The 24842-nt window shown below is 44.4% G+C and overlaps 1 protein-coding gene across 11 annotated transcripts in view; it reads left to right on the top strand.

Moving 5' to 3' along the window:
* IFNAR2 (interferon alpha and beta receptor subunit 2) overlaps positions 1-24842 on the top strand; it is a 36971-nt gene that overhangs the window by 9169 nt on the left and 2960 nt on the right. For 5 of the 11 annotated variants that reach the window (XM_006032662.3, XM_014524210.2, XM_006032660.3 and 2 more), the window contains 7 exons: positions 6210-6303; positions 14388-14429; positions 15197-15323; positions 15817-15986; positions 18560-18726; positions 19874-20042; positions 20656-20777. In XM_006032662.3, the coding sequence (XP_006032724.1) occupies positions 6264-6303; positions 14388-14429; positions 15197-15323; positions 15817-15986; positions 18560-18726; positions 19874-20042; positions 20656-20777 (837 nt within the window). In that variant the 5' untranslated portion in view covers positions 6210-6263. Of the gene's footprint in view, positions 1-6209; positions 6304-14237; positions 14285-14387; positions 14430-15196; positions 15324-15816; positions 15987-18559; positions 18727-19873; positions 20043-20655; positions 20778-22265; positions 22328-24842 lie in introns of all 11 variants that reach the window. The other 6 variants (XM_025214428.1, XM_025214429.1, XM_025214430.1 and 3 more) reach the window with 3 other exon arrangements.

Here is a 24842-nt window from a genome sequence, read left to right as displayed (position 1 = left end):
AACTTGGCCAACTACAGGACTGAGAGATGAAATCCCCATATTTTGAAACTTTTGGTTACCAGAGGGGCTTGTTAGATGCTGGACAGGCAGGTCAAGAGGGCCTTAACAGGAACTTAACTGATTTCAGCTCGATTTTTGTTTGAAATTGACAGGTTTCCATGGAATATTAGCATTTCAGCAACTACAAATTCTGATGAAAACCACTTTTGTTGTAATTTTTTTGACCAACTGCTTAGCTATAAAATACTGCATCTTGTTAACGTGTAACTGATTTTAAGTATGTGCCATAATCAAGATAAATTTACTGTTCATTGGATATAGCATAACTGAAAGCCGTACACAAGTGATCTTAAGGAGGTTAGGTTATTCAATAACAATATTTGCAGCTGAGTTCTAAGATGAGCTGGTGCACCTACATTGCAGAGTACTATTTATGTAGTACTCTGCTTCTGTCTTGTGATTTATTGTTAAGATAAGGACTAAGAATGATAGTCAGGAGATGGAGTCAGGAGTCAGAAGCGGACTGGCCAAGTTCGCCAATGACACCAAACTTTGGGGCAAAGCATCCACACCAGAAGACAGGCATTTGGAGCCAATTGCTTTAGAGAATAAGTGTGTTTTTAAAAACGGATTAAAATAGATTTCTGCAATGGAGGAGCAGGGAGTGCACAAACATTTTTATTTTTGCTCTCAAGCAAATCCCGGGACGTCATTCTCCCCCTGTACTCGGCCTTAGTGAGGCCGCAGCTGGAGTACTGTGTCCAGTTTTGGGCTCCACAATTCAAAAAGGATGTGGAGAAGCTTGAGAGAGTCCAGAGAAGAGCCACGCGCATGATCAGAGGTCAGGGAAGCAGACCCTACGATGACAGGCTGAGAGCCCTGGGGCTCTTTAGCCTGAAAAAGCGCAGGCTCAGGGGTGATCTGATGGCCACCTACAAGTTTATCAGGGGTGACCACCAGCATCTGGGGGAACGTTTGTTCACCAGAGCGCCCCAAGGGATGACGAGGTCGAATGGTCACAAACTACTTCAAGATCGTTTCAGGCTGGACATAAGGAAGAACTTCTTTACTGTCCGAGCCCCCAAGGTCTGGAACAGCCTGCCACCGGAGGTGGTTCAAGCGCCTTCATTGAACACCTTCAAGATGAAACTGGATGCTTATCTTGCTGGGATCCTATGACCCCAGCTGACTTCCTGCCCTTTGGGCGGGGGGCTGGACTCGATGATCTTCCGAGGTCCCTTCCAGCCCTGATGTCTATGAAATCTATGATATTAGCATTCTAGACATCGTTATGAGCTTCACAGTAACATAGACATTGTGCAGGCCTGAACAGTGTTTTCACTTACTGGTAATGGCTTGGCTTGAATCCTGCTGTTGCATAACACTTCACCATTTTTTGAAAAGCACATATCCTTTGGCTGATTTTGTTGTGGTTTATTTACATGCTTTATACACATGCTTTATTCTCCAGAAATGAGTCATTCTGCTTACTGTATTTACTCAAATCCAAAATAAGTGGGGGGGTTTCCTTCTAACGGGTAGGAAGGAGGAAGCCCCTCATCTTGGATTTAGATACAAGGTGATGGGGTAGCAGGCAGCTGCTACAACTCCAACTCCAGTCCCAAACCACGAGAGTCAGAGCTGCAGCCACTGCTGCTCCACTGCCACCTCTTACCCCTGCTGTCCTCCCCACCTCTGCCTCTCCCCAACCAATGCTTGCCTCCCTGCTGCTGCTTTTCCTGCTGCAACAGTGGGGGGAATTAATTAAATGAATGAATTAAAAACTACCCTTCAATAATTAGATTTTCTAGGTGGAAAATTATAATTAATTTATACATTTATTTTAAATTCAGAGACCCCTTGGATTTGGGTAAATATGGTACTTCATTGTAACTACTCATATGCATGGTATTAAATATGTGTATATAGGATTGGAGATCAGCAAAAGTATCCACAAAAGAAGACCCCTTTGACTATATGGACATCTATGAAGGATTGCATCCTTATGGTATAATTCTGTTCTTTAAAGCATAAAAAATCGCACTGTAAGGTGTAGTCACAAGTTCACTTTCCAGGGTTGTAAACCATTGGGATGTTGTGACATATTAAAGTTAATACATGTCAGGAGCAGATGCACTCATCATGTTATATTCAGATAAGATGTATTACCTGATAAAGACCCTGAAAAAATTCTTGCCTGAAAGGTAACAATTTTTCAATGTCATGATGGCATTTACCACATACTAAACTGCTTAAACATGCATTTGCTTGCATTTTAACTGCACTTATTGTGACACCAACCCTAAGGTTCCATTGGTCCTCCAGAGGCTTCAGTAAAAGTAGAAAAGGTTGTGTTTTCTAATTGTCTGACCTATAAACTTGCTTAGAAACTTGAAAGATCAACTGTTCTTTCTGGCTTATGGATTCTCACCCAGAATTGGTAGGGTAGATTGCTGTAAATCAGCAATTTAAATGCTCACTTAAAATAAGTAAGCAAGACACTGTAACTATAATAAATAGTTATTTATTATAAAATTCATTATACAAATATTATTCTTGTTCTTTTGTTAGTTATTTTTCTTAAAGACAGGTTGATTGTCCCTGGTAGGTAGTTATTAATGAGCATGCTTTGCAGGTGTTTTTGGTACTGCTTTTTGCTAATCAGTTGGATACATCAAATAATTGCTTATATAACTTAACGTACATTTACTCGTATGTTAACATTTTTATTTTTTACATTTTTATGGTGAAGGATGCTTTTATTACCCATTTGATTTCTTTACTTCTGTTTTATATCAGGAAGGTTTTGGATGTAAATTTCATAATTGTTCTTTCATCAGTTAAATAAAAACAAATATATTACAGATGCTAACTATACCAGGAAACCATTTTCATTAAAACATGTATGACATTTAAAATGAAGTGATTTATTAAACAAAGGAAGTATGGTCTGTAGTGAGAGGAGTGAACTGATTGGTTCTGGTGACCACGTACTTCAGGATTTTAGAACTCGTAGGTATTATTAATTTTAATTTGTGGATTGGAAGTAAAGAACGAGTGTTTCCTGCTTTTTCATTTTCCAATCATTTTTTCACCTTTGTATCGAACTAAAGAACTGAACAAACTGAATGACCAGAAATAAAGAAAATGTCCTCGTCATCTGCAGGAAAAGCTGTCAAGGTTGATTTATCACTTCAACAAACTCTGGCTACAGGTCCTTGGCCAGTAACTTCCCCCAATTTAATGGATTCATTTTCTTTAAAACTATATTTATTATCCAGCATTAACATGTAACAACAGTAATGATGTTGGCATTCCTCAGGTCCCTGGGGATCTCTTTGTTGTTCCAAATGCGAAGAATAAATTAATAGTCTCAGTACCAGTTCCTCACCACCAGCCGTATGCTCCAAATGCGAAGAATAAATTAATAGTCTCAGCACCAGTTCCTCACCCCCAGCCGTATGTCACTTGGTTCAGTGGCCTTGTTGTTTGTGGTTTTTTAAAAGTGTGTGTGTGTGTGTGTTAAACCTGTAACACAACATAAGTTCAGTTTACATAAACCAGTTTCAAAATGGCTAAAACGGTGTTAAGATAAATCTGGTTCAATGTAGTATCAGACTTAACTGGTTTGGGTCAAACTGGTTTATGGAACTTCTGTCCCAGGCCCCTTTCTAGTTAAAGTGAAACCCGAGTCCCCCAGCATCCCAACGTGCTCTGCAGCCCTGGGCTGTGCTCTTTGCTCCAATGGCTGCCAGCTGCCAGCAGGAACTTTTTTTTAACCCCAGCAGCCAGTAGCAGGGTGGATTTCCCTACCTCACCCCCTTCTCAGCCAGGGAATTGAGCCAACTACTAGCTGGGTTGGGGGAGTAAAGCCCTCACTGCCAGCTTCCCCACTCCTCTGGGCATGGGGTGGGCATTTCCCGCCCCCACCCCCACCCCCTTCTCCTCCTACCTCAGCTGGTGGGAGCGGCAGGGCCTGGCTTCCAGGCAGGGATGAAGCCCCGGGCTGCAGCTCTGCCCAGGAAGCACCGGGCAGCCAATGCTCTGACCCCTGAGCTGGCTTCAGTGAAGCAGTGGCGCTAGGGCCAGTGCTCACCTGGTGAATCCTTGGGTGACAGTAGGGGTCTGGAACAGGTATGGGAGGGGGAGGAGGCTGCCATTTTTCCTCCCCGATCCCTTCTCAGCTGTCCTGCCACCCAGGGAGCAAATGTCACTGGGTGATCGGCCTGGCTCCCAACTGCAGGGAAGCCTACAGTCCCACCTGAGCCAGGAGTCAGAGTAATCACTCAGTCATGCCCGCTCCCCAGCTAGTGGGCCAGCGGGCCAGCTGAGGAGGGATTGGGAGGGAAATGGTCCCCATTATGGGCTTCCCACCCTCTGTGCCAGGCACAGCCTGGCTAAGGGTCCAAAGCTTGGGGTGGGGGGACCGTTCCACAGCTACTCCCCCCTCAGCCAACCTGTCTGCCGAGCAGGGGGCATGGCCAGCTGATCAGGCTGGCTCCCAGCTCAGGCAGGGGAGTAAAGTCCCCATTGTGAGCTTCCCCACAGCTGAGAGCCAGGCCGATCACTCTGCCATGCCCCCTGCTCGGCCAGGAGGCCAGCTGAGGAGGGAGTGGGGGGTGGTGGGGGAAATGGCCCCCACCCCAGCTTTGGATCTTCAGCTAGGCTGTGCCTGGCACAGGGAGTGGGAAGCCCATAATGGGAGCTGTTTTTCCCCCCACTCCCTCCTCAACCAAGCAGGAGGCTGATCAGCCGGGTGATCAGCCTGGCTCCCAGCTGCAGGGAAGCCTATGGTAGGGGCTTTACTTCTCTGCCTGAGCTAGGAGCCAGCTTGATCACCCAGCCACACCCCCTGCTTGGCTAGCAGGCCAGCTGAGGAGGGAGTGGGGGGCAGGGGGAAATAGCCCACATTGAGCGCTCACCCACCCTGCACCTGACACAACCCAGTTGGGGGTCCAGAGCTGGGTGAGGGACCATTCTCCCCTACTCCCTTTTCAGCCAGCCATCTGGCCAAGGAGGGGGCACGGCCAGGTGATTGGCTCAGCTCCTGGCTCCAGGTAAGGAGGCCAGGAGGACAACCACCTCACTGGGGTTCCTCCCTTCCACAACACATCTGTTCACCAGAGCACCCCAAGGAATGACAAGGTCGAACGGTCACAAACTCCTCCATGACCGTTTCAGGCTGGACATAAGGAAGAACTTCTTTACTGTCCAAGCCCCCAAGGTTTGGAATAGACTGTCGCCAGAGGTGGTTCAAGCACCTACTCTGAATGCCTTCAAAAGACATCTGGATGTTTATCTTGCTTGGGATCCTATGACCACTGCTGGTTTCCTGCCCCTGGGGCAGGGGGCTGGACTCAATGATCTTCCAAGGTCCCTTCCAGCCCTAATGTCTGTGAAATCTATGAAACACCAGGGAGACCCCAGCTGGGGGTCCAGTGCCAGGCACAGGGGCGGGTTTTCCCCCACACCCCCTCCTCCACCAGCCCAAACTGAGGAGGGGGCATGGCTAGGGGGCCTAGCTCCAGGCATAGGGAGAGAGGGGAAGAGGTGCCTTGCTGTGGGCTTCCCTCTCTCTCCCCCCCCCCCCTTGTGGGGGAGACTCTGGCTGGGGTCCAGGGGGAGGGGTGGGTTTCCCCCAAGGCCCGCTCTTCAGCCTGCCCCAACTGGGGAGGGGCATGGCTAGGGGGACCAGCTCTGGGCACAGGGAGAGAGGGAGAAACCCCACTGGAGGCTTCCCTCCCCTTCCCTAGTGCTAGGGAGAACCCTGCTGGAGGTCTGGGAGGAAGGGGTTCCCCCCACACTCCCTCCTCAGCTGACTGGAGGCTAAAGAGGGGGCATGGCTGGGGAAATTACCCATCTCCCCACTGGCTAGCAGGCTGGGAGGTAAGTTCTAGCACCCCTGGCTCCTGGCATGGGCCACTGCAGGGATCTGGCTCCCTTTTACTTTTGAAAAGAGAACATGAGTTCACTTGCTTGTTGGTTCAATCTAAGCAATTTACAGAAACCTGCAAAGATTGAATCAATTCTGCCTCAGGCTTTTTGACTGTCTGTCCCTAGCCCATATTTCACATTTAAATACTGCTTCATCACAGCTCTCACACAACAGTTGAAGTATCACACAAGCTCTTAGTACAGTTTTGCTTGCACATGGCTTATCCAGTAAGACGATTTGCTTACATAGATTGTTTTATTTTCTGTAATTTCAGATATAGAAGCAAACTGAATATTTCACAATGAAAGGGGCATGACTGTATGTGCATATGATGGAACTGACTGGACCACTGCATTTTTATCAACTTGGTAAGTTATCTATAAGTTTATACAGTAGCAAGAGATGGTAGTGCAGATTAGTGAGTGAGTAACAGTTTTCCTTCTGAATAATTCCTGAACTCATCAAGGTCAGCGGACTGACTTCCAATAAGATGCACAATCACATGCCCCAGTTGTTAGTGATCGTAACAAATCCATGGCGTGGTTTTTAAAGAGAGGAGGATGTTCTGGTACAGTTTAGGGCACTCTGTCTCCTTGGATTCCCCTGTTGTGTCATTTGAGTATTGTATTTCTCATTTCCTGTCCTAAAGTTTTGCACAATATTACTGTACGCTCTTAAACTGTTGACACAGTTTAAGAGCATACAGTAATGTTAACCAGAGTCATTGAGGTTAACCCTTTATCGGGTATAACTCAGTACTCTGGCTGAACTGCCATTTTAGCAGGGAACCACTTTGGCAGAGCCATTTAATTCTGTAGGAATAAAGCAAGAGCATAAGAAGATGAATAGATCCTTCAATGATTCCCTGCTTAGACTGCTCACTCATCACCTTCCTGCTGCTCTGCATCTCATCTCCCCACCTCACCCCGATCTAAACCACTGTTTGTCTCTCTTCTTTTCCTGTCTCAGCCCTTGCCTACTTAGATTTTGCACCAGTGTCTCTGTATTGGAGGGGTGCGTATGATTTTTCACAAAATTGCTGCCTTCTTTCTCTGGAGTAGGTCCAGTTCCTCAGTGATAGAGATGGTGCACCCCAGTTGGACCTGATTTGGAGGGTCTGAAGCAGGTAGACAGAGATAAGAAGCAGAAAGACCTAGATATCTTTAGCAGTTCCCTGGATGAGGCCCTTGGCTGGGATTTGGTGAGAAAGCTCTTGGAAGAGCTACAGAAGTTTCCTGAAAGAATCTAAGTGCTGAGAGAACAGGCATTGCCTGTGGACTTGCCAAGGCTGGAGAAGCTGGAAGCAAGGAAGAGGAGCAGAAAGATTGGCTTGCTGACTCTCCAGGCCTGAGAAACAAAGTTGGAAGGCCAGAGGAGGCTAGGTCAGGAGAACAGTTTGTCCAGATACCCAAAGAGAACTGAGATACAAGAGCCAGGAGGTTAGTAGAAGTGCTTGCTTACTGACTTCTCTTATGCTGATAACCTGAAGCCAGAGAGGACAGAGGAGGGTCAGGTAAAAGAGTTTGTCTGCTCACCTGCCTACATCAGAGAAGAGGTACCTCCCAGCTGGAACTTTCAAGAACTTCCAGCTGGGAAGGGCAAGGACGGGCCCTAGCCAGAATAGCTGGGTAGAATACTTATGAGTAGAGAGCCTGGGACAGGCCTGCTGGGAAAATCAGGGAAAAACATGGCTTGAATGGGATGGGCTGGGGCAGCTGATTGACAAAGGCTTTGGGAGTGGTGGAAGATGCCACAGCTCGGGATGTTTATATTGATGCCCTGTGTCTGGGACTTTTGAGGGCTACGTACACAGGGACCGAATTGGGCAGTGAGGCACCCATGTACAGTGTGGAATCACTGAAATACAGTATAACCTCATAAATCCAGATATCAAAAATCTGGCACTTTTCCCCACCCCTCTGAAGCTAACCAAGCTTCTCTTGACATAAATTCCCTCAATATTCTGTTGAGGGAAACAAAACTGTAGAGCAGGAACTGCACCATGTGGAATAACTTCTTAAACTTCTTGCACTTCAAAAAAGACCTACTGTTCAGTATGTAAACTAAAAGCTTTACAAAACAGATACGTCTCGTAGCTTTACTTTTTAATAGTTTGAAGTTCAATGGTTAATAGGATTTCTGAATGAATGATTGTTGTATAACTGAAGAAAGGGTCCACCCCAACTTCCAGTGAAGTCACTTGGTCTCTTTCCATTTATTTTGGTAGGAAATGGTTCAGTAGCAGAGCAAAGGCAATGGTAATATTAATTATATGGTGGAAGCATCTACAATGTCATAAGCATTGCACCCCTGTGCAGAAAGAGGGAGCTCCCTCCCCAAACAACTGGAAATAGGAGTTTACATTAAGTATTATAAAGCCATAGCAATGCTTAGCTTTTCTACTTCACCAGTTTCTTCTCAAATAGTTTATCTGTTAATCTAATGCAGAATTTTTTTTGTATTTCTCTTAATATTTGCTCACTGCTGTTTGTTGTGGTTGTTTTGCAGTAATAGTGCTGATGAATGAATGGAAAAGGAGAAGGAAGGATTTCTTGTGGTTAGGTTTCAGACTGGGGCTTGAGAGACATGAGTCCTGTGATACAGTATTGCAAGCACAGATCAGCTTTGTGATTTTTTTTTTTTTTTGAGTAAATGGTAGGCCTGTGCGATTAGGGAAGTATTAGTTTCAGATTCAGCCAATTCAGAGGAGTTATTCAATTCAGCTGAATCAGCTTTGGAAGATTCAGTGCTGATTTGGCAATTTGGCCATAGACTATAATGGGGAATCACTGAAATCCCTATAACTTTGTCATGTTTTGGCAGATTTGGATGAAAACAGCAGGGATAGTAGCCCCTTCTGAGGGCATGAGGCCTGCCAAGTTTCAAGGAGATAAGTGTAGGGGTTTCTGTGAAACTGTACCTCAGACTGCTGAAAGCAAAACTCATGCCACTTGTTTGTGTTAAGGGGTGTAGGTTGTAGCCATGTTGGTCTAAGGACATAGCCCAGACAAGGTTTTTAGTGTCAATCTGATATCTTTTATTAGACCAATGGAATAGTTGGAGAAATTCTTCTTTGCAAGCTTTCAGGTTTAAAAACACTTCGTCAGGCTGAGGAAGCATCTAGTGTATGTGTGCTCTTTCTGGATAGAAGGAATAGTAAAGAAGCCAGAGGCTGGCATGCAATGCAGGCAAGAAAGCCAGTCAGTGAAAATGGAAATGGAGGAGTCGGGGTGAGAGACATGCTGGGATAGAGGGGAAGGGGGATGTAGCAGATAAAAGTGAAGAAGTACCTGGGTAGTCAGATGTCAGGCAGATTGTAGTGTGTCATAAATTCAATGTCTGTATTGAGTCCATGAGTTTCTGTATCTAGGAGGTTGATGAAGTGAAGTTCATAGACCTGTCTGTGAAAAGTGGTTTGTAAATTCAAACAAGCACTGAACCTCACCAACCTCATCACCAGAAGATAACTTCCTGCAGCCCAAAACACACCAAATGAATCCAGACCATGCCATGACAAGACGTGCAAAACCTGCCAACATATATCCAGTAGCCCCACAAACTGCAACCAGAATCTATCAAAGAAAAGAATACCCAACTACCCGTGGGGGAACATTTCTCACAAAAATATCACTCTGTGTCCAGTCTCTCAGTCCTGATCCTCAAAGGGAATTTACAAACCACTTTTCACAGATGGGCCTATGAACTTCACTTCTTCAACCTTCTAGGTACAGAAACTCGTGGACTCAATATTGACATTGACATTTGACACACTACAACCTGCCTGACATCTGACTCCCCAGGTACCTCTCCACTTTTACCTGCTATATCCCTCTTCCCCCCTACCCCAGCCTGTCTCTCACTCCCTGATGCCTCCATTTCCATTTCCATTTTCACTCACTGACTTTCTTGCCTGCATTGCATGCCAGCCTCTGGCTTCTTTACTATTCCTTCCATCCAGGAACAGCACACGCACCAACTAAATGCTTCCTCAGCCTGACAAAGGGTTTTAAACCTGAAAGGCCATGCCTTGCAAATGGCATGTCAGGCAGCTAAGCTGAACTCACCTGGAGCCTCACAACTCCACTGCAACCAGCAAGCCTCAGGCCTCTCAAAGATCTTAGGAGTCTGGGCTATCTCTCACCAGGACTGTGCATGCGTGTGGTAACTGAAGGTTCTGGCATCTGCTACCTACCTTTCACTAAGGAGATCCTTGGTCCTGGCATTTCCTGGGGCTGCTGGACTGCTGGCAGTTCCACCAGGCCTCCTGACCCTGCCAGGGTGCAGTTTTAGTGGTCATGCCCAGGACCTGGGGCTTCCTCCTTCCCCATAGCCCCAGCCCATACCTCCAAGTTCATCCTGGCATGGGAGCTCAGCAAGGACATGTTCTTCCCCTGCTGGCTGGTGTTGCAGTAAGTGCCACCTCCAGCTCTGAGAGGGGGGTCTTAAATGGTTTGGGAAAAAAAAGAAAGAAATAGATGTGGATGGAGTGAAGAGGGTGACACTTGCTCCATCTGCAGGTGGAGCTTGGAGAACCCCAGCAGCAAGAGGTTCACCTTGAGGAACACCAGCTGCTCCACCAAACCAGGATCCAAGGAGGTGCAGTGGGGTTTCACAGTATCCCCAGCAAAGCTGAACACCCTCTCACTCGGAACACTGGTCAGTGGACAGGACAAGTGTTCCCAGGCAACCGTGGCCAGATCCTGCCACATCTGGCTGTGGGTTGCCCGATAGGCCAAGGGATCGCAGTCCAGCGGCTCCATATCCTCGGCGAGATAGGTAGCCACCGAAGCCTAGGCGCTACCTGCCCAAGACTGGGGTCTGGTACATTTGGACCCCAACATTGAAGCCATGCCCTTGGCCCACATTGGCAGCGGCTGGTGTGGAGGAGACTGGCTGGTGCTCATGCTGGGAGTACTTGCACAGGAAAGTGGATCCCCCTGTTTCACGTCCCCTTGCCTCTGCCTTTCTGCCTTCCTGACCCTTCACCAGCACCTCCATCCAGTGATTGAGGGTTTTGGTGCTGCCAGTGCACATGCTCCCCTTCACCCTCAGGTCACACGTGTCCACCAGCATGTGGACCATACTGGACCGCAACAGATCCAGCTGTTTCCTGATGCCCTCCTTCAGCCACCTCACCAGTGCCTGCACATCTGGTGACAGCAGCTTGCCCCAACCAGGAACATTGATTCCCTGGAACTTCTCCATTTGGTTCTCAAGTTCCCTCACTATAGGGATCACCTGGCTAAGGAGGGCATCACCAGCGCTGAGAGTCTTGGTGGCCTCGAGGAAGGGCTTGAGGACGCCCAAGATCTGAGAGATGGTATTCCTTGCCGCTTTGTTAAGGGGGCCGTATTCCATGCCACTGATCCCAACCTCCCCGAGCAAGGCCATCTCATGGATGGCCTTGTGTTGCTCCACCAGCCTTTCCAACATCAGGAGTTCCATCAAGTCCACATCCTACATGATTTTTGTGCTGCAGGATGCTCAACTCTGCCTGTTTCTCCTGTAGCATTTTCCCCCCCTTGATGCTGCAGTGGAAGTAGCCCTCCACCTTCCTGCATTTTGAAATCAGCTAGGTGGTAGTGATGGCACCATCACCAGCAGCCCTGCCCCCCTCCAAAGCATCCCTCACTACGAGGTTCAGCTTGTGTGCCACACAGTAGATGCCAACAAAGTTGGCATCACAGACTGCCGTGACCATATTAGCCCCGTTGTCAGTGACCATGAATCCACAAGTGAGCTCGCCCTGCCCAACAAGTCACCCCTGCACCATACGGTTCATGGTCACCATGATCTCCCTTGCCATGTGGGACTCATGAATCACTTCTGCTTGAAGGAGAGCCCACCGACGGCCTGACTGATTGCACCAGTGCCCCATGAGGTAGGCGCGATCTCCACCCTGGCTGCTCCAGATGTCAGAGGTGAAGTGAAAGGCTACCTGCGGCCCTGCTTTGCACAGCGCCTCCCTCAGGTACTCTCTTCATGCCTCATATAGGGAGGGCACCACCGTCCTGCTAAAGGTAGTATGTGTGGGCACTTGGTAGGATGGGACCACAAGCGCCATGAGCCATCTGAACCCTGGCCACTCAACTAAGGAGAAGGGCTGACCATCGACAGCAAGCATCTCCCAAGTGCTCTGGGTGACCTCACTTGCCCTTGCAACGTGCCCCACTTTGTCTGTGGCTTTCCCCCATCACTCCAGGGTGACCTGCCTCTGCTTTGTGGGGATGGGGGCTTTGGAGCGAGAAGGCGACTTCCCTTTGGCCATGCTCCCACTGGTGCCAGGCTGAGGAGGAACAAGGGCAAAGGGGTGCTGCTTGCTGAGATGCAGCAGCATGGCCGTGGTGGTGAAGTGTTTCACCACCTTGCCTCAGCTGATCTGCCTTTGGCAGCGCTGGCAGGTAACATACTTGGGATCGTCTGCCACCTCAAAATGATCCCACACTACACAACCCCCTCACCCTGCTTCTGGGTTCAGGGTGAGGATCCTGCCTTATCCCCCTCCTCAGCAGGCTGAGGCACAACAAGAGGAGGAGCTGACTCAGTTGAGCCACTTGCCTCCACAACCTCAACCTCTTCTGAGGTGCTTTCCAGAGAAGGAGACGTGGCTCTAGGGGAACTTTGTGGGGTGTGGAGCACAAATTCAGATTCCCCCTTGGCCCCCACTCTTTAGCTAGAGCGATCAGGTCCACTGGTTCCAGATCCAGCTCTTCCTCTGGCACTGGGAGGCTTACACTGGGAGACAAAATTGGAGTGGAGGAGACTGTCATTCTTCTGCTGGTGGCTATGTCTGGTATTAGGGGAGATGGTGCAGGTGCAGGGACAGATATTGCTCCCACCTCCTTGCTCCCACTGGCAGCAGAAGACTCATGGCTGCCAGGAAAGAGGATACGTCTATCTTCGGGGGGGTGGAGGGGGACGACAACACGGGACACTTGCAGTTCTAGCTCTCCCCCTACCCTTTAGCCCCTCTCCCTCCCCTGCCAAAAGACCTGGCACCTGCCTTTCCAGTATGCTTCATCTTAATCTTTCCTGTGCTGGAAAGTGTGTGTGTGTGTGTGTGCTGTAATATCTGTTCTTCTTTCTGTGTGTGTAACTAAGTAATAATATCTCTTCTTCCCTGATTACTGTATGCATGTATCTGACTACTTCTGTGTTGTGTTTACTGTATGTGTGTGTAATTAATAATATTAATATCTCTTCTTCTCTGTGTATGTGTGTGAGTGTGTGTAATATATGTGCTTTCCTGCACAGTGATGGATCACATTGCCAGGGAAAACACAGCTTTCTTTTTAAAAAGTGTGGGGGAAACAAAACCAAGAACAAATAAGAGGATTTGGGGAAAAGAATAAGTTGAAAGAAATGGATTGGATAGGAATAAGCAGAGGGATTCTAGGTAGTAAGCTAAGCTATATCCAATCCTTTCCAAGTACAAAAAGTAGCAGGAGACTGACTAGGAAGTCAAGCCAGTCTAGTACGTTTCAGATGCTGTTGCTCAGGCAGAAACAGCTAACAGAAGAGACAGAAAGGCTGCAGACAGAGGCTTGTATGCTCTTTCTACATCCCTGCCCCAGAGCACTGTGATTGGAAGGGGACTCAGGGAAAGATCAGTCACTGGCCAGCTACAGATGTCAGTCTTTCGTCCCCTGGTCCCCTTCCCTCTTCTCAGTTTCTGTTCCCCTGAAAGACTGCCTTCCGGATCTTTTTCCAAATCTTTTCCGAACTGATTAGGAGGTGTTGGGTTTTTTTTCTCCCGATACGATTTGGATCCATCGTAGAAGGATTTATCCTCCTCTTCAGCAGCAGGAACCCAGATGTGGAACGCTATTGGAGGGAGATCAGAATGAGCGTGACTGGCTCCCTAAGCCTACTTGGATCTGAATGCAAGAGCTCTCCCTTTGGCTGGTGTGGTCCACATAAGGCTGGTCCTGTCTTTGAGCATAGGGTTGGACTAGATGACCTCCTGTGGTCGTTTCCAGCCTGAATTTTCTGTGTTTCTGTGATAATACATTCCCCCAAGTAATGGCATTTGGTTGGTATCATCCCACATGGGGGAATTTGAAGGAGAGGAAATGAAGGCAAGGGAGAATGGGAGAAGTAAGAGAAAAGCATTTGAACATATCTTGTAGGGGCAAACACTTCCATTTCAGATGCATTCAGTGTTGGCTTTGTTATAGTGTTTTGATACAAGTGGCATCCACCTTATAAAAACATGGGAAGTAGCTGAACTCTTTCTCACCGATAATAATGGAAAACATTTGATACAGAAAAGAAACATTTCCGTTTTTTTTTTTTCATCCAGAAAACAACTGGTGCAATCTGGAAGGCAAGATGACCAGTTTATACATGGTACAGAATGGAAGTAATATCACCTACAATAAATTAATAAGAACTCTTATTTCTCGTAGAAAGTTGCACCATTTCTCTAATTAATATATATCTTTATTCCCAGTGTACGTTGGCATTCTGGCTACTACTTCATACAGCTGGCCTGGTAAGAATGTTTACTTTATTTCAAACAAAATCCCTGAGGATAAGAACAGATATCATCTGAATTCTCATTTGTGCCACTTTAAAATTTTTTAAAGTGGCACAAATGTGGAGCAAATAGACATCCTTACCCTTTGTTGCACCACATGACAGGAAAATCAGTGATGCAAAAAAGTAGCAATAGACTGCCACTTTATTGCAGCAGATATCTTTTACCTTGTGGTGCTTTTCATGCTCAGCCAGCCCCATGGGTCTGGGGCAGCAAGGGACACCAGATGTTCCCCTGACTAACCAGCCACATGGGGCTGGATGAGCAGGGAAACACTTTTCCCCACTGGCCCAGACCCATTGTGTGAGTCTGGGAAAGTGGGGAGATCATGTTGTCCCTGTCCTGTACCGTGAAGGGCAGGATAAAAATGCAATGTGTGTTTCACTGAATGAAGTGAATCAACTGTGCCATGACACATCATGGTACAGCTGAATTGCTGCATTCAGCAACATCTATTTCTAACCTGAAATAGTTCAAAAGATCTGTATGCTTGTGTCAGGTATCCTTTCCTATTTTCCTGGTTCACTGTGCATGTTAAAGGAAGAAAACTGTGTGGGTCATCTCTAGCAGGACAACCACAAGGATGTGTGCCTCCAGTGCAATGAGCTGTGTGAATTCAAATTGCTCTTTCTTCAACTTCCTCAACTTATGGCTGGAAGTTTGCATTTGCTTTCCTTCTCCATGGCTTTTTAACTTTAGTAACTTTCTTTTTCTGTTTGAAGCATCTGTGATAAACCCGCAGTTCAACGTGACGATGACATCTCAGAATTTCCAGCACATTTTATCATGGGAAGCTGGAAGTAATACAACAGTGCCAACATACTATCAAGTGAAGTATTCAAGTTTCAGGTTTGTTTCCTTTCCTATAGTATGCAGAACTTTTTGTTATTTTATAGTCAGAATATTCTGCCTGTTTTCTTGTCCAAATAAATCTTACGAAATTTGCATTCATAAGATCCATAGTAAAGAAGAATTGGGTTTTAGGATATGATTTGCTGTTTGAACATATTTGTACAAGTACACTTTAATTCCTGGAACAAATTTATGCATGGGGAGAAAAAGCAAACCTTTATTTACTCAAAGAGGATCTGTATGATCATAAAGAAGTTTGACCGCATCAGCTGCAATAGAGAAGTGGGGACACAATGTCTTGAGAAGAGGGCCTAGCATCAAAAGATCCTGGAGCCAAAAGGCCTACTTTACCTTGCTTTTAACCTCCAGGAAGAATGACTTAGCTGTGTGAGACAGCTAAGTAATTATATGTAAACCTTATAATTGACCTTTCCTCTGCACCACTTTTGTATTATTTATTCCTTCACCATTTTTTGTTTTGTTTTGTCAGAAGTGGAGAATTTCAGATTGCTGAAGAATGTTCAAATATCACACATCTATTTTGTGACCTATCAGAGTATTTTACTGATGAGCATGAGAACTATAAAGCAATGGTGCAGGGTTTCACAGGATCCAAAGTATTTACTTCATCTACATGTTGTTTAATTCCATACTTGGACAGTAAGTTCTTTTCCTACTACAAGGTGTCTGCGTAATATTGTTTTTCTGTTTTTATTCTCAAGTATTTATGGCAAGTGGTGTATTAATTTTACCACATGGAACTCCAAAATAATGTCGTTTGTGATTTGCTAACTTAATTAGAAGTAAGATGGCATATCATCTAAATGTATTTAATGGCTTACAGTTGATGAAAAGATAGCTATACAAAATACATGGGCTTAAATACTTACAAATAGAAACAACAATTTTCAAAGTAAAAGTAATGTTGGAATGGGCAGCAGCAGCGTGTATTTGCACCTTATGGCACATTTACACATGCAATTAATACGACCAAATAAACTCCGGCACAGTTCACTCCAGAGTTTATTGCTCCCAGGTGCTGTGTTTGCACGTGCACCCAGGACCACAACACACTGAGCTGGAGTGGAGTATCCTGACTAGCAGAGGGCCCTGAGGGTCAAACTGCCAGCCCGGGACTGCTCTGACCTGGTTTAGCATGCTGTGGAGGTGCTGGCTGGAGCATGAGGGTGCTACAATGTGGGGCTAGCCAGCCAACAGCTCTGCACTGAAGCACCCTCATGCCCCAGCCAGCCCTGTCAGTGTCTACCTGTGCATTGCAGTGGATTAAGTAACTCTGCAATAGGATAGTATTTGCATCTGGCAGTACTATCCTATGGCAGAGTTAATTCGTTTACTTCAGCCTACCACATATGTAGACGGTGACGTTTTACTCCAGAGCTAATTAGTCAGCTCCACAGTAAATGTCTTGTGTAGACGCACCCACAGACTATGCAGCAGCTTACATAGGCCTTTCTTTGTTTCAGTTATGTATCTATTTTCTTTAATGTACTAATCACAAATTTCTATAAATGAGGCAGTTTTGGGGGCATGCATTTAGGAGTACAAAAACTTTATATAAATGTTTATAAACTATTTTATAAATGGCATAAAATGCTTTTCTGGTGGTAAAGTTACTTTAAAAATTGAACAGATAAAAATGGTGAAAAATAACAGAATTCCAACTTCCATTCTAAGTGTCATCTTAAGGTTTTTGGCTTTTTTTTTTTTTTTTTTTTTTTGCACTGCTTAAAAATGTTTATTGACAATGATGATCTGGTATGTTAGAGGCTTCCTCTTCAGAGTCGTACTTACAATATCTGCATTAATTTAATTTCTCTCTTGAAATTGAGCCATTTATATTGGAGCCTTAGAAAATGATATTGAGACTGCCGTAACTGAAGTCAGATATAAAGTTACAAAAATTATATCAACTATACTCATACACTCTGAAATACTTTTATGGCAATACATATAAATGGAGTAAACCTTTCTGTGAGTAAAGGTAATGGATATAGGAGTAGGAAGATAAGCACTGGGGCAACCACTACTAGAGAACTGTCTCCAGTTATGTCAACAGTTCAAGAAGGCTGTTGATAAATTTGAGAAGAGCCACAAGTACAGTTAAAGCACTAGAAAGCACCTCTCACTGAAAGACTTCAGGAACTTGGTGTATTTTGTTTAACAAAGAGAAGACGAGTGACTTGATTAGTCTAAGTGTGAAACAAAAGCTTAATAAGAAGGCTCTTCAATCTTCAGATTAAGTCGATTCTCCATCATTGACAAATTTTAAAATTAAGATTGAATGTTTTCCTATAAAGTGCCATAGTTCAAACAGGATTTAACACAGGCCACAGGGAATACCTGAATTAAACAGGAAATCAGGCTGGAGGATTACTAGAATCTCTTTTCTGGCTTTATAATCTAAAAATAGGAGTGAAGGGCTGTTCTTAGACATTAGCCTAATGGATTTAATACATTCCTAGTCAAGAGAGAGGGAGAAGTGAAGCCTCTCTCTCCTTGGCAGATGAATTTGAGCAAAAGACAGAGGGATCTTACAGTAAAAAGCCCTAGGAGTACTGCCAGCTCTAGATGTGGAAACTTAAGCTAATGTTTATCATGGTTTTGGTTTTGTTTTTAAATAAACAATAGGCATACCACATGAAGCAAATAACCTTTGGGTCATATCAAAGATGTACAGGCTCCTCATTGAAGCTATGTGATAACACTGCCTCTTAAATACTAAAATAACCTTATTAATAGAGCCTTTTTCCCTTTCTTTCCTAACCCTTCAATAATAAGAATAGTTAGAAATATATAGTGCTTTTTGGATTTATCCAAGCAATTAAACTAAGAACTCATGTAAAGTGTGCAACTTTGACTTTCAGGCATTTGCAATTTTGCTGTATTGTGGAGCAAGGAAATGACTGCATAGTTTTCAAAAACAAGGGCTCGTGGCTCTCCCCAATTTATGAATATTCTGTGAAATTGGATCTTGGGGGTATCAGTTTTCTTTCTCAACAGTCTTAATTAAGGTTGTTATCTGTTTTTATTTCCTCTGCTGGAAAAAAAATCTGGGGAAATTATATGAAATTGAACCCATTGTACATCAATTATATTCTAGGTAAATTGTTAACTATCACTTGCACAGAAATCTAGTTGATACAATGAATTATCTAACATAGCAAATGTAATTGAGTAACGATGTAGTACTTGTATTTTTATTTTTTCAACAGCATCCTTGGGTCCACCAGCACTTAACATTACTCCATATCCAAGCTCCATAAATATAACAATAACACTTCCAGCCTCACATTTAAAAAGAGAAGGAAAAGTGTTGTCTTTAATTGACATATATGACGAACTTAAATATGTTATAACTGTGAGAACATCCGATGCACAGGTAAGCAGTGTGTCATTCTGTCAATGACTAAAGGAACAATTTTAAGTATACTTTGGCCTAAACCATAAGAAAGCCTGCAGAAGATGAGCTCTGATATAGTTGTTGTAGCTGTATAGATGAAACAGAATAGAATTATCAGTTTCAAATATATAAAATCATTTATATTTTCCTCAAGGCTTTAGCTGAACAACCTTTGGGAACTTAAGGTGTTTTTTTCATTCAGAGTGATACACTATTGCACCAGTAGGTGCATTGTAAGGGAAATGCTGTTCAGTCTTTTGAAGCATCTAACATTGGCTACTGCTAGAGACAAGCTACCTCACTAGATAGCCTGGTGTATTAGTTTATTCTGGTATGTCTGGTATTGCACATTACCAATAAAAGAATTAAACTCAGCCCTGGAATATTTTAAAAAGTGCCTCTTTTTTAGCTTTTTTGAAGATCATCCTTAAGCATAATATTATGGAAGGTGTTTAAATGCTAGAATGGATAGCCTAGGATACATAGAGCAATGGTGGGTAAAAACAACCATCAGACCAGTAAGACAAAAAAAGCCCTGAGCCTTAAATGATTTTTTGGGGCAGAGGTGCAGCTTCAGAGTGCACATGCTCTGAGTAACTACAGTAACTGCTTTTCTTAAAAAAACCAAAAAAAAAAAACCCCACAATCCCCACCCCAACCCAATGACATGCTCTTTCCCCATAGAATCACTTATCTTTAAATGAGTTTTTTGTTCAGAGCAGAACAAAACCAAAAACACTTTAAATTATGCATGAACAAAGTGCTTTCTGGACCCAGCATCAGCTCAATGAAATAAATCTCTCTGTTTCTCTCAATGTGAAAGAATGTCAGTTCTACTGAATAGCTGCATGGTATTTCCAGGGTTCCATCTCATAGGCAGTCTTTTCAGAAATTTGCCTTTGATTTGGCTAGGACTGGTCAAACTTGAGATGTTTCAAATAAAATGCTTTATGCTCAGCAAACCAGGGTTTTCCAACTTTGATTCTTTGAAAAACTTCCCTCCTCGGTTGTATTTACCAGTGTTCAAGTGGGGAGGGTTCCTGGCATAGCTATTAAATATGTTTTCATCAGGGCATTATGACCCTTTTAGGCAACTAGCTATAACTCAGTTCACATTATTTTATAGGTGGTGACTCTTAAGAATACAACCACTAAAGAACATTTTGCTACCGTTGTCGAAGGCTTGTATCCAAATGCAAATTACTGCGTGTCTGTTGCTGTGACTGCACACCTAAAGGATAAATCCATCCCATCAACCTTGAAATGTGTAATTACTGGCTCCATCAGTCAACAAGGTAGGTGTAATGATGTGTAATTGGGTTGTCTTGATTTTCATTCTCCCACATGGAGAGAGAATATTATTTAAATCAGGGGCATCAAACATGGGTTCTGTAGGCTGCATGTGGCTTATGGAGACCCCTGTCTGGCCTGCCAGGTTATGGGCAGGCTACCAGAAGCTGGGGCCATGATCAAGGAGAAGCTTGGCCTGCTTCATTGCTCATGGCCCCTGGGACCTGCTAGACATGGCCATTGGGTGCAGGAGAGCAACCAAGGGCTTGCCCTGCAGCCACTTGGCCCACCAGCCTTGGACCTCTGCCACCACCTCCAGATCCATACTGCTGCTGCTACTAGACCTGTAGCAGCTGCTAGCCCCACAGATCCAGACAGAGAAGAGCCCCATGGTTTGGATCTGGCTCAGGGTGAGTTCCCAGATGGTGGGGAACATAAAAGAAGGATAAGCCATCTTGTAACCTTACCTAATCATACAAATGAGATTTTTTTTTAAAGACCAAGTTGAATGCATATTAAATCTTAAATTTAAGTTCTGTACATGTAATGGAAACTTAGGATACATTTGATAGCTCTCCTGTATTATTGGGCTTTACATGCTCTGTTTTCCCTTTGTAGGTTATCCTGCAGTGTCAATCATAGGTGGGGTGCTTGTTGCACTGGTAGTGTGCGTGATCCTTTTCATCTTGCACAGAGCAGGCATTATCAGATTAAAAACTAAAAAATGGCCCAGCGTTTTGGTAGGTATTCCTTTTCATATGTAACGTATCTAGTGTGAATGCTTTATTGTGCTTATGCAGCAAGAAGGACTTCTGATACTGTGCCTTACACACAAAAAAAAAAGTAACACTTCTTTTCAAAAAGTAAATTGCATAATAAATGAAAACCTGATCTTCCTTTCCTTTTTCATGTCCTTGTGACATGCATGTTATTTAGCAAAATTCACAGATTCAATGGAATCTGACATGGCCATGCCATGAGCACCTCTTCTTTGGCCTTGAATTTGCAACTCCTGGGCTATCAACTATGCACTTTGGTGCCCACACCACCCTGGCCCATATCTGTTCCCCCACCTTATTATAGACTGCCAAATGCCTAAGGGGTAGAGATGAGATGAAAAAGTACATTGCCAAAAAACTCTTTATGCCTTTTTTTGTTTTTTTCCTTTTTCTACTTGTATGAGTTGTGAAATTGACACTCTAATCAATCTGTTGTTTCTCTATGCACCCTAAAAGGATTGGGGGAATCTGTAGACTCCACGGATCCCCACTGGACCATGGGGCCAGCCACTGGGGGGAACAGTACCTGAGGGAAAGTCAAGTGTTGCGTGGGTTGGTTTGTTTTTTCCTGAAATATTTTCCATGTTATGGAATTTTAATTTTATTTTCTGATAAAAAAACAAACAAACCACCACACAAAGGCATTTTAGCTCTCCTTGGTGAGCTCTAGCCTCCAAAAGGCTTCTAAAGAATGTTGTGGTATAACCAGGATGGTGGATTCTAGAGCACTGTGAGAATTGAAAGGGAAAAATAGAGACTGTAACCAGTGCTGCGTTACATACCACCAAAAACCTAGATGTGGGTGTATTAGGAGCCTGTTGCACTAAATGTTGATGATTTAATTTGCAATTACTTCTACATCAGCAGATGAGTAATTTTTGTACTTTAAGTGGTGTACGTACTCTACGTTCATCAAAACAAGTTTGTCCTACTTCTAAGACAACACAAAGTCTTCTGTATACTCTGAAGACTGCAATATAGGGCCCTGTAGAGAGATGTGAGCTAGCTTTAAACAAGCCAACTTGGATACCAGATACAAACGAGTCACAGGAGCATGATGTGTAATGTGGGACATATGTGGTTGGAAAGGAGCTGGGACAGACTCCCTGGGTGTGAGGCAGAGAAGTGTTAGTGAGTAGGGAGGAAGTATGGGAATATTTTTATTTTCTTTTAAGATAGTGAGTGGAATCTGGGAAGTGAGGTTGGGTTTGGCAGGGAGGATGCTTTCCTAGGTAAGAGGTAGGAGAATGGGAATGGAAATGGTAGGATGGATTGCTTTGAATTTAGGGTATTTGGTAGGGGAGATTTGTTTTGTGTTACTCCTTATTTAAATATTTTATTTTGTTTTTCATACATAGACTATTTTGTCTTTTGCCATGAGACTTTTTTGAGAAGGACAGCATTATATCAAATAAGTAGTATGCAATTAACCCTGCCTTTCCTTTTCAGAAGGGGAGATTAGCCAACACAGTTCCCTGCTTCTGTGACTTCTACTTCTGGTACCTAACCAGGTTTGTTTAAAGCCAGCTGTGGTGTTAATACACTATAGAGTGGGGCTGCTCAGTAGACATACCCATTCAGGTATCTTGAAACTGCCTAATTATACAGTATATTAGTATGCATTGCAGTATCTGCCAGTTACTGGAATCTCATTTAATAAAATCAACTGCATATTAGAATCAAAACTCCAAAACCAGATCCCAAAAGCATTGTAACTATATATGTTTTCTCCTCCTTATAAACATCTTACTTCAGAGAAACAGTTGCATATAAGTCTAACCATGGCCTGTGCCTACAAACCATTCTTCCTCCACAAGGTATTAGAATCAATGAGTAAAATACACTAAAGGACCAAACTTCTTCAGAGTTTCGTTACAGGACTCTACACAGGCTTTTTACGCTGCTCACTTTTACTTTGCAATTGTTTATTAGACTTACTGGTTATTAGAATCAAGTGTGAAGACATTCTCCCATTACAGTGTGCCAGGCAGCTTCAGGTGTTGTGGATGCTTTAAATTCCCTTAGCTTGATGTTTCCCCTTACAAACTTACAGCATTTATGGCTGTAAGCATTGTGTAATGATCCAACTCCATTACAGTTCAGTGAGTCTTTTCATTTACTCTATTGAGAATTGGATCATGCTCAAAACTAGAGCTTTGAGGATAATTTAGCACTCAAGGGGTGCATCTACATATGCACTTTATCGCAGAGCTGACTAATTAGCTCTGCAGTAAAGCATCACCATCTACACATGCACCCATATTAGGGCACACTAAATTAACTAACTCTGCTGTAGGATAGTACTGTCCAGGACAAGTACTCTCCTACAGTGAAGTGGTTACATGTGTCAAAACATGTGTAGATGGTGACCGGGGCTGACTGGGGCACAGGGGTGCTACAGTGTGGGGGCTGCCTGCCAGCGACCCCCACACTGGCACTCTTGTGCCCCAGCCAGCCCTCCAGAGCTGTGCCTGATAGTAAGCATTGTTGGGGAGGAGGATCAGAGGCTGCAGGGGGAAGGCTGAAGGGAGGCAGGTAACTGCAATGACTCTGACTCTGACCTGTGCTTCCCCCCCCCATTCTTGTACTCGAGTCCAAGACAAGGGGCTTTTGCCCCCATGCTGAATGGGGGAAAAAAACTCATCTTGGATTTGAGTAAATACAGTATTTGAGTGACTACAACTATAAATAAACATTGTGAGGTGTTTAAAAACCTTGGAACAAAATCCATTAGAAACTCTTCAAGGGAGAAAATCCCACAAAAAGTACATTTTCTGAATATCATGGAAATTCATAATGTCTTCCTTCCTGGGTTTGGCCAGAAACTTGGCCCCAGCTAAGGTCAGAGAGGACTAATACATGTTGCCATGAGATTCTCCAGCTCTGTGTATGTGTGCTTGCAGTTTTAGAGAAGGATGTCAGGCATTAGCAAATGGAAACAGGACTAATTCTGTACTATCGAAGTTTTGCTGGGAATACTAGAATATTGAAGTCAAGTGAGACAAGGTTCCTTGGGTGAATTTGATATCTTTTATTAGACCAACCCAGATGGTTGGAGAATAGTTATTAAGCAAGCTTTCGGGTTCAAACACCCTTCGTCATGCTAAGGAAGGGTTGAACCCGAAAGGGTTTTTTCAGCAGTTGGTGCGTGCTCTTCCTGGATGGAATGAAAAGTAAACAAGCCAGGGGCTGGGTTGGGCTGGGGAGTCAGTTGCCAGGCAGATTATAATGTATAAAAAATCCAATGTCTATGTTTAGTCCATGATCTCTAGTATCCAGCAGGTTGATGAAATGGAGCTCATAGGCTCGTCTCTGGGAAGTGTTGTATAAGTTTCCCTTGAGGATCAGGACTGAGAGATTGGAGAGAGAGTGACCCTCCTGTGAGAAATGTGCACCAGTAATTGAGTGTTTCTGTCTTTGATAGATTTCCGGTGTGCATTCATTCTGGTGCGCAGTTGTTGTTTGGTCTCCCCTACATAATTTCCATCAGGGCATTTGGTGCATTGGATGAGGTATACTACATTTGTGGAGGTGCAGCTGTAAGATCCAGGGATGCTGATGGCTCTGTTGTGGGGTGTAGTAATAGTGGGGGTGGTTTTGCATTTCTTGTCCTGGCACGGTCTGGATCTTTTTGGTGTGTTCTGGGCTTGAGGAAGTTTGCTTCTGGTGATGAGGTTGGCGAGGTTCGGTGCTTGTTTGAAGGCTAGGATGGGTGGCTCTGGGAAGATCTCTTTAAGAATAGGGTCTCTGTCTAGTATGGGTTGCAATTTTTTTGAGGATTTTCCGTACAGGTTCAAGGGAGGGGTGTTAGGTCATAACCAGCAGTGTGTGATTTGTGGGTGTTTTTCTTCGGTACTGCAGCAGTTCTCCACATGGTATCCAGGCGGCTCTTTCAAACATGCGATCTACCTCTCTGGAGGAGTGTCCTTGCTGGGTGAAAGCCTTTTTAAGATTGGTGAGGTGGCAATCCCGGGTGTTCTCTTCAGTACAGATGCGGTGGTATCTGAGGGCTTGGCTGTATATCAC

The sequence above is a fragment of the Alligator sinensis genome, unplaced genomic scaffold (assembly GCF_000455745.1).
Source record: "Alligator sinensis unplaced genomic scaffold, ASM45574v1 scaffold996_1, whole genome shotgun sequence".
In the NCBI taxonomy this organism is placed as follows: Eukaryota; Metazoa; Chordata; order Crocodylia; family Alligatoridae; genus Alligator; species Alligator sinensis.
This window is presented reverse-complemented; position numbering and strand designations above follow the sequence as displayed.